Source organism: Hetaerina americana, unplaced genomic scaffold (genome assembly GCF_022747635.1).
Source record: "Hetaerina americana unplaced genomic scaffold, ioHetAmer1.1.p SCAF_7, whole genome shotgun sequence".
NCBI lineage: Eukaryota > Metazoa > Arthropoda > Insecta > Odonata > Calopterygidae > Hetaerina > Hetaerina americana.
The window spans coordinates 12,529,290-12,547,676 of record NW_027287316.1 but is presented as its reverse complement, the minus strand read 5'-3'; the positions used below and the strand labels follow the sequence as shown (position 1 = coordinate 12,547,676).

At 37.0% G+C, this 18,387-nt stretch overlaps 1 protein-coding gene across 1 annotated transcript in view; it reads right to left on the bottom strand.

The window, feature by feature from the left end:
- The window catches only part of cnc (NFE2 like bZIP transcription factor cap-n-collar), a 375,514-nt gene extending 362,477 nt beyond the window's left edge, over positions 1 to 13,037 (bottom strand). The window contains exons 1-2 of the mRNA XM_071595847.1: positions 12,730 to 13,037; positions 10,609 to 11,932 (exon numbers count right to left, since the gene is read on the bottom strand). Of these exons, the coding sequence (XP_071451948.1) occupies positions 10,609 to 11,517 (909 nt within the window). The 5' untranslated portion in view covers positions 11,518 to 11,932; positions 12,730 to 13,037. The remainder of the gene's footprint in view (positions 1 to 10,608; positions 11,933 to 12,729) is intronic.
- Positions 13,038 to 18,387: the final 5,350 nt, after the last annotated feature.

Sequence of the window (18,387 nt, the reverse complement as noted above, 5' to 3'; positions counted from 1 at the left end):
GAGGGGAAAAATCAATACGCTAATTCTAAAACCAATATATGTAACCGCAGTTGACGCAAATACATGATTTATTAAAATCTCACAATGTTGCAATTTTTTCCAAGAATCCGATCGCAACAATGCTCAACGAATGGATGAAAGAATTTTTGCGACTTCATTCAACGATTCACGATACATACTCGTACCTAAACGTGTCATAGCTGCAGACAGAAAAAAAATGAATTCACACCACTCCCGGGCTTCAGCAGACCGAAAGGATTGAGAGGAGTCCAAATCTGCTTAAAGACCTGCCCTGACGCCTAACAAAAGACAGCTTAAAATAGGCTCCTTTTTCGGGGGAAAATTTGGTTAGAATGGGATTATCGATTTTACGAATTTCCTCGCCCAGCGAGAATAAAACCCTCCGTGCAGGGCCCGAGACTCAGCGAATACTTAACGAGAACGTGGGATCAAAGACACTCCCCCTCAAAGCATTAGGACCACGACGTGGAATTCGCGGAGTCAACGATAATTATTCGCCACGTCCGAGTCAACATGGAGGTAGAGAACTAAACGCGGTGTTGTCAATAAAGACGTTGACCCTGTGGGATCGATGAGCTGGGTCTGAGATGATGGGACGATCGTCACAGCACGTAACTAACGCGGGCAACACGCACAGATGAAGGTGTCGCAAGGACGTCAGCGGTGGAGGATTCGCCGCTGTGAATTCCCGCAAGCCGGCGAAGACCGAGGGCAACCGAAATTGGCGTGGAAACGGAGTGTTTTCAAGAGCATTGCTAAGGGGTCACTCGGGAGTCCGTCCCCCAAGGGGTCCGGGGGAATGGGGCGAGCGGACGGACAATGGAGTCAAGCAAATAATCCCAAGCATTTCGACATCTCACTCGAAACGATTTTGTGGCCTCAAAAACAATTGACTCCGAACTTTCAAGGGCAAGAGTAGGGTTTCAATTCATTCCTCGTAATCCTTAAGGAAACGCTTGCCATTGTGAAAAAAGAATACCAGTCAGTAAATGGTCCTCGCAATTGCTAATAGGCGTTTTAATGTGACACCCCGACCTATAGGAAAAAGAACAATCGATATTACAATGAATTCGCCCGACTCGAGTCCTATAGCGCATATTCTCGCAGCGCAGAGTTCATAATTCGATTCTTGCCCTAAATACCTACAGATATTTCAAGAAATGTTTCGCGAATCAAGCATAAATAAGAAACCAGCCAAACCCTCTCTTGCTCCTTCAGCAATACTATTAACTTAAATTCTCTCTCGTAATTCCTTCTCGGCAGGTGAAAATTGAAAAAACTTATATACCGTATGGTACTCATATCGGAAAATGCTGTTTTAACGGGTGGGGCAAAAACTTAATTATCGCACAAGTAAAACACTTGCATGACATTGAATGATAAGGGCTTTCAAATTGATTATGATAAACTTCCCTGCAAACCACTTTGGGCTAACCAGTGTGAGTGTGTGTGTATTTGTAAGTTCCCGAATACTGTCCCTAGCAATACGATCCTGGTAGACCTATTCGGGAAACACCCTCTCCCTCTGCAAATTGTTTATGCCCCAGTATTTTGAATGTGTGTCTGATCACTAGCGAGGGATTAACTTTCCCCGTAAATCACCACATCAATATTATTATTCCTTCCTTTATCCTCTACAGTTATGCAAAAAACCCTTTGTAAATATTATATAATATAGGCAGTCTAAAATGAATTAAGAAGTAAAAAGCTCAATTTATCCTCTCCATGATAAAGGCGAAAAATTATTTTTCAAAAATCGGTATCCTATTCACATCTTAAACTACCATATTCAATTAGCACGAGAAAAATTTTGGTTGTTTGCAGATGAAACCCTCCAAGATCAAAAATCAAAAAAACTTAGCTACTCATTTGTGTGCTCTATCGAAAAAAAAATCTGAAAAATCAAAATTTTCGCCAATTTTTTTCAAAAGGATTCCTACAACTACCTATGGAAAATATAACCATTAGAGTGTGTAGCTATTCACGAAAAGGTATAAAACTGTAAAAGGAACAAGGTTAATTATCTATTTTCAAAAATTGAATTCGGGGAACCTTTATAGTCACTTGGTCATTCATTGATTTCCTTGATATAGGTACTTATTTAAATAACCAAAGCAACTGGATGAAGGAAAGTTTCCATGCCACATTAAACAAGCCGGCGAAACAAGCTTCACCGATTCAGCGAAGCGAGCCCAAAAAATATCTGCACCCAAGCTGATATTCTACGTAGGTACGTTTAATAGTGATCCTACAAATTTTAGTTTCAAGTTATGAGTTTGAGGAACATGAAACCCGAAAGGTCATGGCTTTCCTGGCGATCGATAATATATATATATATATATATATATATATATATATATATATATATATATATATATATATATATATATATATATATATATATATATGCTGTGATATTTGAGGGGAAGCTGGAATACAGTAATGGCACTCGAATTCGAATTGAGAAGAAATACAAATGAGGAGCAGATTACGGAAAAACTACATCCCGATCGAGAGGTAAACACATTTTCTCCACCGGAACTAAATTTGAACAGGAATCAATATTTATAGAGGCAAATTCACAGATAAATTGATCAAATTCATCCGCTCGTGATTATAAAACCATGAGAATACATTCATAACTACGGAATTTTAGAACTGCAAAATTTTCCATCGCCGAGGATAGAAAGGGATTGCGCAAGAGAAGAGAGGCAACAAGAGGCTCCGCGCTCGCCAAAGTAAAGTTCAAAGACCCGCACATCGCGAAATTTGTTCGATACGGAGCGAGAGAATACCGCCGGCCGAAACTGCGACATTTGCCACCCCTATGAGTTGGGCGCGAGGCTAGACGCCTTTTCGCTTGCTATGTCCCAAGACGACGCCGACACGTGACCCCGGCCACATTCCAGGGAAGAAATTCGCGGTACCGTTCCCGACGCAAAACACGGCAGACACCGTTAAACGGTAACGACGAGTGACGGCACAAAATACATGCGATGGATTTAAAATGTTTAACAACGACGATATCCTGTGTCACAAAGTGGCAGAGACAACTGCGACACTGAGAAAATCGACTTGGCATATCATAGTGATTATTATACATGGCGATTTCTGACAAATGTGCTTCAGACAGCAACCGACAAAAACGAGTCGGGAAATTCAAAAAGTTACAGTCAATAATTTACCTACTTCTAATGAAAAGCTACCGTCGAATTCCTTAAACCCAAAAATTAAAACCATAACGGATATATACGTCTGTTTACACGAAATTGTGATTGATTTTGAAACATTTCAACCCAAGAAGCACTTTCTAGAGTAACCAAAATTCACTAAAGTGAGACGACATCTCGGAAATAGCACAGATGTTTGAAACCAGAAGAAGCAAAACAATGTAAAATAATAACAAAGTCCAACGGGAAAGGCAAGGCTTCTGAAAAGAGCGGCCGATTGGTAGGTCAGATGATCCACCCGAAGGAGGGCGAATCGAGAGAGAGGGAAATCTCTTAAATGCCAGGCATAAGCGTCAGGAACTTCCATTGAGATCAAAAAGGAGGTTATATAATATTCAAGAAGCCGAAAGATTATGCGATTATGAGCTGAAACTGGATCAATGAAAATTGTCAACACGTACACGACCCAAGGTATTTTAGTTTCTAAACGTTCCTCGAAAATTGGTGAAGAATTTCTCCACAATCTCGACTCGTCAGTGTCAACGTTATCCACGCATATACATATGTATATAAATAAATAAATAAAAAATATACATACACACACAGATATATATATACATACACGCATGTATATGCGTGGATAACGTTGACACCGACGAGCCAAGATATAAATATCTTGTATATATATGTATCTTTCAACTCGCCTGGCCAAAGTTCTAGGTACTTGAGCTATCGAGAAACGTAAATTACACAAAGCTGCGGGGTTTACGCACGCAAGTGCCCCGATTCTTTGGCCAGGAGATAGCGTTTGAAACAAAGAAACACTCAAAAAAGAAAAGAAACACGTTTTCGATTTTTTGGTGGCCGGGCCACCTTTCTCCACGGAGAGAAGGAAGGAACCTTGAGTTTCTTCCGTCTCTCCCTTGAGAAAGGTGGCTTCCCCACCAAAAATTCGAAAATGTGCGAGTTTCTTTTCTTTCTTGGGTTTTTCTGCGTTTTTCTTCGCTGGTGCTAACTTGATATACATTACTATTCACATTCGTGACACTTTCACATTAAGTTATATATATATATATATATATATATATATATATATATATATATATATATATATATATATATATATATATATATAACGATTGTACGGAAAAACTCATACGAGCGGCACAATAATGGGCTGACACAACATAACACAAATAGAAAAGAATAGACACATATAAAAGAACACTTACACGGTAAATTGAAGAGAGTCTCTCTTGAAGAAGGCCCCTGAGAGGGCCGAAAGCTCGAACAATTTACCGTGTAAGTGTTCTTTTATATGTGTCTATTCTTTTCTATTTGTGTTATGTTGTGTCAGCCCATTATATATATATATATATATATATATATATATATATATATATATATATATATATATATACATACATACATATATAAATATATAACTTTTTCATGCATATATACAAAATAATTTAAACCTATAAAATAAACTGAGTAAAAATCGAATACAACCAACTTATACAGGTTATACAAATTATACGATGAGTTTTCTTGAAGAACTTGTGAGTTCACCATCTTAAGGCAAGTTTTAGGACTATGAAACTACCATGACCGACCTATGAATAATGACAGATAATGAATTATCAGCCATTCAATGGATGCCATGAATTATGACCTTCATATAACGTACAGTATATCATATTATGTGCCAACCTGAAGCATTAATATTTTGATGTATTGGCGTAAAAAGGGCCAACCTGAGGCATTAATATTTTGATGTATTGGCGAAAAAAGGCCAACCAGCTTGACACAAGAAACACCGAACTCCAATCACTTGACACACTTGTTGAGCTGACGCCCGCTTGGCAGAACATTTAAGTAGCAGATAACATTTTAAGAGCATTTGATAGTCTTCCCGAGGGAAAGGTACGTGAGAAAGTCGCTACGTATAACAATTATAAATCCTTAAAACCTTTCTTCCACATTTGCTCATTCCAACCATCCAAGCAAACCTAAGGTTTTTTCCCGCGACACATCCAAACTGGAAAGCCATCACATAAAAAATTATTACACCAACGCCTATTAGAGATTACACGAAATCACATGAATTACAACGCATTACATCTCGAGCGCGGTACATACTTAATTTATTCATACTATAAATAGAAGCAAAAGAAGAAAGGAACTTCCCCGAGGTCTCCTTAACTATACGGCCATCCAAATAAGAGTAAAAACAGGTAATTCGAACACATATGTATACTTTATGGATAGAGCGTGTGTTATATTTTTATGGCAACAGTTGAATAACTGTTATTAAGTAAAGTTATTTAGTTATAAAGTAACTGTTATTTAGTAAAAGTTATTACTACCAGCAGTTAGGTTGTACCATCGATTTTCAGAAAGCAGAGGTAGTCGATTTAAATCAAAATATTACTTAAATAATAGCATAGCTGGCACGTGTGTATAAATAACTTCGCGGCAGTAACACTGGAATGAAATTAATTTCGGAAACTCTTAAGAGTCTGGTAATTCAAAAAGATGGGAGAAAAAATCGCCACGTGTAAATCCTGTGGTGAGTAAGCAACATTCTTTTAAGCACCTTTCTAAATAATAAAAATGACGAAGAAATTATTTCGATACCTTAAGTAACTCCAAACTGCAACTATGTACTTATACTGCCGACCTCGTATGGCCAGGTGTGTTCAGCCCCCGTATACTAATCCAAAGTCCGAAATTTATGAAAATTTTATCAGGAACCAAATGGTCACACAATAGGCCACCATTAGCGTCAGGCAGTCGAGAAATAATTACGTGGTTGTAGTTATTAGGGGATACAAGCGACAGCTATGGCCATTTGAGGGGTAGGATTTTCAGGGAATGGGGAAATCCTGTCACCTAAGAGTTTCAATATTACTACGTAAAAAGACGAGGGCATCGGATGATGTTCATCTAGCGTCACAATGCAAGTATCACGTTGAGAGACGAGAGTCGCGATAAGGAGCCGTGAGTTACAGTTTTAAAATAGGTCGTGATTGTATTTCAAGACCTCGAGGAATACTTTCGCTGCGAGAACTCGCGTTCGCCCCAAAAGAATACTTACAATTGCTGCAACTGGGGCAAGCTTAACCGTAACCGATTATGGCGGGAAAAGATGGGGGGACGAGGGGAGAAGAAAGGGGAGGGAAGGTGCCTAGGAAGTCGCGGGGAAGTGTGGCGTGGACGATTGCGAGTCGGGAGGTGCAAAACTGGAACCCTGCTCGACTCCCTAGGTGTATAACGCCCCCTAATAGCGAGCGAAGGATCCCCGAGGAATCCTCAGAAATACCCAAATTAACATTTATGTTTTCATGCAAGCATCAAGTACAAGCGCTGGTGCCTGTGCAGTACGTGCAACAATGAGATAGACATAAAAGTAGACATTGTATTCCGTCAAGGAAAATGGGAATGATAAATGGACGAATCATTGACACAATCTCTATTTCTCCACCGGCTTAAAAGACTACTGAGCCTACTGCAACGATTTAGAGGTGAAAATATAGTAAAATAGACGCATAATGGTATAAATCACACGTGTATTGGAATAATTTACTTTTCATAATCATTAACAATTCACGTCCACTACTTGATAAGAATGGGAAAATTCGTTTAATTAGGTATAATGAATGCAAAACAGGACAATGGCGTCTATTACCTCCAATGATGACAAAACACCAAGGTGTGCAGAAATGCAACAGAAGGAATGCTATGTATTATAAAAACGGACAAAGAATATGACACCTTCATGTCAATAAATTTAAAGAGAATAAATGTAGAACACATAGATTAACAATGACATTTTTCGCATGAACAAGAAGGGATCAGAATGAAGTCATCCAACCATGCTAGAGGAAAAGGTGTTGTGTGTAGCCTGGCAGGTAATCACCCCCTTCCACACACCCTACAGCACAAAATTTTCTAATTCTGAAGTTCGTCTTTTGCATTTCGCTCGAAATAATTTCCATTAAATTAAAAAAAAGGTAGCATGAAGTATTATTAGTAGAACAAGAGGCTGCTGACTGTAGGATTTACACTTAAAAATTTCAGAAATAGTTCTCTAAACATACATACTCCAATATACACTAACTAGATGATTTTCTGTAGATGAGTCTTTATGGGAAACCATCTCATAATCGGAATATTTGAATCACACACATCATAGAGTTCAGCACAAGGTGACCTCTACCGTATTAATTGAAGTTAATTTTCAGGTAGGACACTGTAAGGGTGATGATGCTGAAATTTAGTCATACATTCACATAATGCAAGAATGCACATGCATAATGCATGACACACGCAAGGCTTATCACATGTGCAATCTGATGAATCTTCCTTTAGCATGGATAGACCAGGGTCTGATAGGGTCCATTATGGCAATAAGGATAAGTGGATTTTTATACTGAATTAAACTGAAGATAATGTTTATTGGAAAAATTGGGAACCCTAACATTTACATTGCTCTACTCCTAACGAAAGACAGCACAAATTTAACTGCAAATTCGGGTTCTTCCACATGTCATTCAAATAGGTGCTTAAGCAACATAGAAAAATCTACCATTTTGTGTGAAAATAACTTGAAATATACTTATGAGAATTCAAAACAATTACCCAGTCACCACATAAATTACACCATCTAACAAGCAAAGTATATATCAGATTCTCTCAAATTAAGGGCAGTAATAATTTAACTGCAAGATGTCACACACCACTGAGCTACTACTCATAGTAAAAGAAGAAAACGTATGCAAACAACAAAGGGCCATTTATCAAATATCACACACACATTTCCTACCAATTGCCATTCTCATATTTGCACACAACGCGTCATTTCTTCCAAGAAAAAATATAACATGATGAACAACACATTATTTAAGAAATCTCTTTTTTTATGGTACGAAAGCAAAGACATCTTAACAAAAAACCAAGCAAGCAACATAATTTTGGCATCCCTGAAATGTCACAACAAAACAACGCTAGGCCAATAATTTACACTTTGCACCACTATGATCAATTACCAATGTCTCTAGGTGCTATGAAACATGCATTATAATTTTATAAAACTTTTATTTTGAGAGAAAAAGCTTCAAAGATTGCATTTGGAAACAAGACAACCACAATTTTGAATTTCAACATTTATTTTCTTAGCCCAAAAGAATTAAATAAATTTGAGAATTTAGCACTCCCAATGCTCTAATACAAGGAATACAATAACATAATACTAAGCCAAATGCTGAACATTCAAACAGAAGAATTTTGTGCACCATTCTACTTTAGTTTTTGAAACTATTAAAGCGGCAATTCAGATCTGTCAAATCAGCAGCATGTCTATGGGGTTTTACATCCTGAAATTTCGCCACATTTACAAACATCATTTTACAAGCTCATAGGTTTTTACTGAAATAGTCTACTCTTCTGTCTGTGCAAAGACATTGCAGGAAACTGTGGGGACATGAAAAATGGAATCAAAGCATTCCGAAATGTTGAACGCCCAAGGTATTCACTGTACATGTTGACTTAGAACCTCAAGTTGGGAGTTGAACAGTATAAATGTGTACGACTATCAATGGTTGACTCTACAGTTGCTTCAATTCCAAAGGTCTCGTTTATATAATGCTATCAACAACAATCAATATTTCTGCATGCCTGATATCCCTACCACTTTCATGAAATTCATATTGTATGCGTGTGAGATTTAACACACTCACTTTCCAAAAACTTCATTAATGGGTTGAATTTGGATCTCGGGTTTCAGTGGCATTTTAATTGATGAAGATATTCTCTCCATGTTACTTTGCCTCTTGACGAGACCATTTTCCCTACCCATCCTGCTGGTGTCTTCAAGTCAGAAATGATGAAGTGATTCAGAGAAACATGAAGGAAATGGCGAAGAAGAAGGGGAATCATTAAAGCACAACCAGCTTTATTACCAACATGCTATCTAAATAGGACACTGCAGAAATAGATTACATATTTGGCAAAAGAAACATGATGAATCAATTATGTAGCTAAAACTGTCATGAATGGACGGACATATTGATGAATCTGAAATTCTTGTTTAGTGAAAGCGAATATAACACAATACAATGTGTATTTGTGTAAATTACTCAGTTATTATAAACTTAATCGACACTAAAAGTTGAATGTAAAAGCCTTAAGCTCCAGAGTATTGATTAGTATTTATTTTGAACATGCATAAACTTGTATCACAATGCCTTAATACGACATCACTCCGACAAAACAACTATCAGTTACTAATGTGTTGCATAAAATATGATTTCTGCAAACTACTTAAAAGAAATGCACCCAAAGGAAGTCTTCCTTGAAGTTTGTTAAATTCTCATTATAAACCTCAAGAATGAACAAAGTTCCTTGCATGACTGCCCCAATAGAACTAGATTGCTGACAGAAGGTACTAAAATATCGCACTTCTAGGACTACGATAGTGCACATATTTTCTATTCCAACAATTTTAGTTATTTAATCAATTTCCATAAGAATCAAATCAAAATAAAAGCTTTTGCAAGTATAATCTGAGATAAGCCATTTCTGTAGATCAGCTTCATAAATAATGAACACTGAACTATTCCTTTTAAGTTATAAATGCTTTCTTGAATATTAAATACTTCAAATACCTAAAAACTATTTGGATTTAAAAAATGAGTTTCTACACAGGAATCAAATTATTCTACCATAAATGTTTACATACTGCAACCATTGCAAAGAATATACACAGAAGAAAAAAAATCCCAATACCCAAAAGTACTCCTAGCAAAAAGCTAAAAATCAAAACTATTGGAAAAAGATAAATGCCACAAAATGAGTCTTGTAACAACACAAACCACCAGGCTACTTTAAAATATACGAAACATTGAAATGTGACACTAGGAAGCAATGATAACATTTAATAATCCAAAACAACTTATATATTTCGAAGTTCAAGATATTACTGTTTACATAAAATGTTTAGTACAGTGTATAACAATATTGATATTTTATACTGTTATAAGAAAATGGGCATGATGAGGTTTAGTTGGTAAGTAATTGTGCAAAAATAAAAGCTATCCGACTGTGATTTCTAAACTGCATTTCAACCACTTCAACAGATGATGCCAATCACTATGAAAATGCTTTTAATTAAATGACCCACATGACAGGTATGTCATCCTTCAAATGAAAACAATGCAATGATCGAACTATGCAGAAGAGAGTACAAAGGGAAGCAACACCACCATGGATAACCTTTTTGAGTGAAAAACACATCACCAAAATGTGACAGGTACATACCTACCACGATCTTAAAACATACATGCACATGATGGATAACTGAGCATGCAATATACAAAAATCTGCGTAGAATAGCCATCAAAATGTTTATTTTTACCTCACGACTGAGCTCTGATGAAGGAGAAGATGCATAAGCATTTGGTGACAAGACTTCCTCCGCAGGCATATATGAATGGTCCTCCTCGCTAGTAGACAAGGGCATCCCAAAAGTGGAAATGCCTTCCTCTTCATCTTCCACCTCAGTCTTCAGTATCACATCCCCCCAGTCCACCATTTGCTCAGTATCATCCTCGACTCTCCAATTGGAGTCCGAGAGGTCCCAGCCAATGGCCTCATCTTCACTTTCTTCTTTGACCACAACCTCTTCATCCCACTCTTCCTCCACTTTGATCAGGGGAGACGAGTCAAAGCCTTCATCTTCCACCACTTCTTCTCTGGCGGGTGGTCCAAACTGGACTTCATTCAGTGCATCTTCATCACTCTTGAGCGTTTCCACACCACCACCAGTGGCCTCACCTCCGCCTCCACCTTCTCCTGCCTCCTCACTGTTCACACTAGTCTCGACATCCAAAAGGAATGCCGTCACACTGCCACCCAAGGCATATCCATGGTGCATGTCAAAATGACTGCACCCATATTCCGACACTGGGTTCCTCCCTGAATCAGAGGGCATTCCACGGGCACTGCCCAAGTCTTCCACATCAGCAGACCAACCACTCAATTCCCTTCCTCGTGAGTTTCCAGTGCTGTGGTAGTCAGGTCTTGGTTCCCAACAAGATCTTGACCAATGTGAATTTGTGCGAGAGTAACGCCCTAAGGCAATGAGATCATGAAACACTTCAGTCTGGTAGGCTCCTATCAAGAGGGAAGAGTGAATGGCTGGGTCTTTAAGTGTACCAGCATACATGACACCCTGGAATGGGTGTTGTGCACCAAGCAAGGAGAGTGCCAACACAAGGTGGAAAACATCCTCGCCTCTCAACTTCTTGGGATTAGGAAATATCATTTTCGCATCTATCCCTTGCCAACTATTGAATTACAGCATCAGCCCCGGGGACTTCAAAGTTTGTGGCGCCCCGGAGGCCACAGAACACTGAATATACTATTCTCCCTCAACGGCAGAACGAATAAAATATAGTTTGGTAATTATCACCATACCATTAAAGATGCTATACACTACACTGGAACTACCACCGATAAATTCACCACAAAACTCACAACAACGGCAATGCAGGTCAATGCACTACAAGCAATAGTGGTTGCAGTGTATCTGATACAAAATTATTGGCATCCTTATATCACCATGGCATATATCTTCAAACTAATAACGACAATGATAACTACATACATTAATGAACATATTTCCGCGATGTTGACTAGGAAGACGAGCAATTTATCACTTTTACCAGCCGATGTTAAACCTGAAATGGAAAACAGGAATTTAATTTGCTGACACACGAATTAACAACAACGAAATAAATAATAGACGCAACAGTCACATAATTAACAATTGAAGACACAATACTATCTACAATTAAAATTTGAACGAATTTTAATTGTAGACATTTGGATTACAAGATAAAAGTTAACAAAATGACGAAAATTCAGTAATTTACAGGTAATAATCAAACTAGAAAATTAATTCTATCGCTTTTGCTGGATGCCCGAGTTCTATGAATGCAAACAGGAGGGACTCGTGCCGGCATAAGAAAGGATTTCAATAAATAGTTCAACTTAATTTTCAATATCACAGTGTTAGTAAGCCGAATAGGTTAAAACATCAAAACACACCGGCGATGAGTCTTAAAACCGGAATAACACCGGTAAAATCAGTGATTGAACCGAGAGCGCTGGGACGTAAACAAAAAAGAAATAACACAACCGCAACTTTTTAGGTAATTTCTTAAACTGTTTCCATTGAAATGGTACATATGTGATTTAACATGTATTAAGGGTGGTGCTTAAAGATGAAAATTGTGTACATTTAGGAATCAAGCATTATCATAAATGCACAATATAACAAGCGTGTACTCTTATCAAAATCACACGTGAGAATACACGAAAATGCTACCTTAAGAGCCTAAACTGCACTTACAATTAAAAGGAGAGGTTCTGATAAAAGTAGAGTAAAATTCTAACTGCAAAATTGTATTTACATAATCTAATAGTGCCTTCAAATAAAATAATAATATTATCAGAAACATTAAGAAGCTCTTACCTTGAAAATATAATGGTATCTTCCATACGTTGTAAACTGAAACTTCGTCTTCTTATTCCACTTTCCACTCAGCAACCTCTTCAATCAGAAGATTGAACCATCGAGAACTTTCAACAATGACAGCAGACGATTTGATGATGAAATACAAATCAAAGGTCCTGCTAAATGCCGCATTGTCATCCGATAATTAATACTCGTTTGAAGCTTAACACGACTTAACTACAATCCTAAACTGCAATGAGTCTTGAAGGATAAAAACCGAAAACCACACACGGTACGACCGACAACAACCTCTTTCCAAGACTGCCCGCTTTCATCAGGTAACAACCCCGGCACGCTCTGTCGCTATATGACTCAGCATAGTTGGTTAGGCAACCCGCCCAACTACCTCCTTCCCCCACCACATGCCTCGCGCATGGAATGATGGGACAGCAGATGACGAAATCGAGCAAACAGTAGAAAACGTTATCGATGTATTCACATTTTCAACGACATGGCATCTCATGACATTCTAAAGACAAATCTAAAATAAAACAATGCACATTTATTGTTCGCATACGAATGGCCTAAAGGTTTTAAGTTGATCATTCACCCATTACCGACTGTAAGTAAACACGGCACATACCTTGCGAGATATATTTTCAGTAATTTCAGCCGGAGAACCCGGAGAAAGACTTCGCATTCGAGGGAGGTCTTCAAGCTCCAACATCTCGATGGATGCTGTACAGCTGTCACTATATTGAATACATAAAAATATAAGTTAATGTGAAGACCATTTTCAAGTAACCGCCAATGGGCGGCGGAGAAGATAACTATCAAACAATATTTTTATGTGTTTCTCGACTTTTACATCATGATCTGTAAAAACGCTAGCTCTATTTCCTTGCTGATGTCATATTAACCTTAAATTTGCATAGAACATGATTGAAATTCCATTCTAAATGTCATTATTTCAAATAATTCTAGCTGACAAAGCTTTACCTGCATGTGCTGCTGACTTCCCTCACGGATTTCCTGCCAAGGTTATAATCCTTGGGTATGACGTCATTTTTATTTGTATTCTTCCGCAAATAATTATCAAATTCAGTATAATTGCATTGAAGCTTTATTAGATTATTTTAAGTTCATTATGATTGTTCTGAATTAATAATTTCATGAAGTTTCTCTTTGGAACTTCACACATTTGACTTGTAAATAAAAGAACAAAAGAAGGCCGATCTATGCGTCTGCTAATTGTATGCGAGTCACATGATCTTTTGAACTCTCCACTAAACCGGTCACTCAGAACAATGCGGTGCGTAACATACATATTGAGTATGTAAATTTTTTCTTGCATATAGCTAAAAATTTACATGAAATGGTCGTAATGTTTTAGCGTTAATCGGTGGTCTTCTTGTACCTCAGATTAGTCAATCTCAGTTTAGGTAGCAGCACAGTACGCGATACTTAGCGTACCATCTAGCGTCACAGAGAATAACCAGAACGGCAGTTTATTTCGGGGAAGTAACTTAAAGTTGCGGGAAAAATATTATAAAATTACTTAAAATTTCTCGTTTTTCGGAAAGAAGCAAAGCTACATGTGTTTTTGTCCTTCCTCTCACTCTATAGTTACTTTTCATCTTCCACGAGCAACATAAAATTGTACCATTGATGAATCTGTAATAATTAGGGACTGGGTAATCGAGTGATTTGAGCGAATATACTTGGCTCTTTACCTGAGGATGCAGTGTGTATTCCAGGTGATACCTCTTGGTACCCTCTGGTTCACCTAAGCTGTGTAGTTTTTCGGGTTCAGATCTTCCTGGAAACCGCAGGCTGATAGGGAAAGGAACTGCTTATTACTCTGTTAATATGTTCATTTCACCCGCCGTTTGGAATAGTACCTGATGGAATCTATACTAACCGTATCTAACTAACCTTCTGGTTGATTACTGTGGTTTTTTCTCTAAAGACGAACTCCAGCTGTTACATAAAGGAGTATGGGACACAGTAGTTCAGGGGTAGTGAGTTTGACGACTGACTGATGGAGAGACTCATAAAGAGGGCCTTTCAAGAAGGAAGAAATCTGAAATCATTGGAATATGAAATATTAATTAAGGAAAAGTTCTTTTCCAACATGAATATTTATTTTAAAACCAGTACTGATATACTTTTTCTGTTAGACTAATAATTTCTCAAAAATATATTCTGACCTTATATTTCTTTAAAAAGCACATACATCTCAAATATACCAAAAAAACTAAAAATGTTTATTGGTCTGATCTGGTACTTACGTTTCATTAATGACACTCAATTGTTAGCGTAAATAGTACCAATTGGTATCCAGATGCAACTACTGGGAAGACAGATAAAAACAATTAGGTGGTAAGTACGTACATCATCTTTATTACATAACAATAATACTCCTTGAGGAAGGTGGTTACTTTGTCAATCCACCTAATAACTGAACTTTCTTCCTTTTAATGAAAAACTGTGTGCGAACCAGATATTTTTGTATTATTGAACATAGGTTAAAAATTGAAGCATTAAAGGTAATTTCATATTCAAATTACTCTTTAGTGCTCTCATTCTGTCGTACTACATAAAAAAATGGTGGCGTGGCTATATTTGTGCTCAGTATAGCAAAGGGTACTATTCAATCATTTGATATGCCAGTGAAGGAAGAAAAAACCTTTAATCCTGCAGTGTACTTCCAAGTAATTCCAGTGTGGTTTCTCATGCTCATTTCCCTTCATTGCTCACCAACTGGGATTTTCAAGCATTTATTTAAAAAATACTCAAACTCATTTACACCTTGAATGCTGGATACGTGTGAATGGTGACCTCAATTTTTATCATTTAGTAGACTCATCACAGATCTGAATTACTGAATTTGTTTAACACTTATGGTATGAAATGTGAAATGATTCTACCAGGGTCACTCTCTCATCTATACCCCTAATTAATCTCAAGGAAGAAGATCCTAAGGCCAATAAAAATAATTGCGAGGAACTCCTATACCGGTATTTCGTTCACCAGGTGACCATCAACGGGGAGAAAGCCAGGCACTGTCCAAAGTCACTTGACTTCCAGTGTTGTACTGTTTATACTATTGCTAACTACAACCAAGACAAATTATAACAACTTTTATGACTTAGGAATATAAAACCATAGTATGGTTAAAAGACATATTAACTCTAACCTACCCATGGAGAGTCTAAATGATAAAACCTATGGTAAGAGATCATTTTCATAATAATACTTGATTCATTTTGAAAAATGTTACAACCATATTAAATGTCATCAATATAAATATTATTTGACATATAAACATATTTCTTAAATGTGATGAAGATTGTCACAAAATAATTCATCCAATGAGTAAAGTGGGTGAGCAAGTAACCAGGTATATACCCCATTCTTGAAACTCTGTATACTGACTGATTTCAACTGAGTTGGCAGATAGTTTTATAGTCGTATTATGAAATGTGTTGTAAGTTGATGATAATCTACAATAAGTAGTATTTAGATTTGATTTACCTCTTGTGGAGTAGTTATGGATGTTAGATCTTAATTGGTAAGTTTCTAGGCTATTTCATATTAATCAGAGCCTTAAAGATATATACACTAAACACAGTCATGATTCCATACCTATGGAAATATCCAGCATCTACTACTCCTGCAGTTCCAAAACAGGGACAATTTTTATGGCTCTAAGACAATAGACAGGTTTTAATTACTTTTCTACAACTTTAAGGAACTATTTTGAGTTGTTTCTTCTATTAATAAATCAGAAATTACCCCATAAATAAAGTGTAAGCCATGATTAATTGATGAATTCTGTTACAATTCATCTACCCTTAAAAAATATGCTATGTACATTCAGTAAAACTTCTAGTTATGATGAACAAAGTTTACTCTATATGGGATTTCAAAAGTACTGCTGTAAGTTTATTTCAGCTACTAAAATAACATACAATGACAATAAGCAACTTAATTCTAGGGATAAGTCCAAAACTATATGGAAAATTATTAATGATTCCACAGGTAAGAAAAATCTGCACACCATTCTCCCAAAACCTGGTAACTTTGAAAGAAACACTACCATGAGCTATTCATCTCTGGCTAATACATTTAACATTCACTACATATCTGCCCCTACAACTACCTTTCAAGCTAATGTACAATTTACTAATGCACCCTTATCAATTTTCATCAAGTCCTGTTCTGAAACTAATCGGAAAAATATTGTCTTTGCACTTAGAAACAAATCCAGGGCTGGCCTCAATGACATTCCTCTTTGAGCTGTTTATCATTGTTTTGAAGCTATAAAAGCACCATTTTTATTGTTTCAAATTTAATAGTTGATGCAAGGAATTTTCCCATCCAAATTAAAAGAATCGAATGTAGTGCCCGTGTATGAAAACAGTGCCTGTGTTAATGATTTAAACAGCTACAGACTGAAAGTCATCCAAAATACATTTCCTACATTTTTAAAAGGCCATGAATATGTATATAGTATCATATCTTGAAAAAAATTCTTATTATCCAATTCTCTGTGTGAATTTTAATCTGAAAGATTTATGGCTACCATATATTAGATAATTGACAACATACTTAACTCATTAAATGCTAAACACAAACAAAGTCACTCTTGGAATGTTTCTTGATTTGTCAAAGGCTTTTGATCATGTAAACCATGGTATACTTCTAATTTAACTGAATAGAATTGAAATTAGAGGCATCCCTCTATATTTGATGAAGTCCTACATCCACAACCATACTCAGAAGGCTGTGTTGTCAGAAGATGGGTAAAGATATATATCTGACAGATGCCATGTTTCCAAAGGCACACCTCAAAGTCCAACTCTGGTGTCACGCCTTTTTCTGGTATATGTTAATGACCTACCTAACTGCTTTAAGGATAATGACGGAATAGTACCAGTTTTGCATGCTGATGACACCAATGTATTATTATTATCAAAGCACACTCCTGCCAGCCTTGAAAATTCAAGGTCTGTTAAACTTGCAATAAAAAATTGATTTACAGATAACTATTTGGACTTGAGTGTAAATAAAAGTATAATGGTGTACTTTTCATGAAACAAGATTGTGAAAGATGGTTTGCTGGTGAAAATTAACGTCTGATCAATTGAGCAAGTGAGGAAATGTAAAGTTTTAGGTATTTCTTTGAGTGCAAATACCACGGCTGTCCAGAAAGTAACTTACGTTTCGGCCTAGCATGGCGGTGAGTAGGAAAAGAGCCACTATCTTGGTGCTCTACAGTAAAAAATTCTGTTTAGTGCGATCTGTGATTAGGTTTTTACTGGCAAAAAACCACAAGCCAATTGAAATTCATTGGCAACTTTGTGAAGTGTTCAGAGATGGAATAATGACTGAAGGCAAGGTGAGGCAGTGGTGAATTCAGTTTAAAAATGGCTGTGCCAACGTTTACGATGAGGGCTGTAGTGGTCAGCCTAGCCTTGTGACAGATGAACTGACAGATGGACATTTATCAGTTCACTCTTAAACTAACAACACCACTGACTCAAAATACTGTCACTAATCACTTAGTTGGTGCACAGCATGAATTTTCTGATAAATGGCAGCAGCTTTGAAGTTTATTGCCAGCAAAACCATATCAACTAACAGATTTTACATTTGGCGGGCTTTCCAATT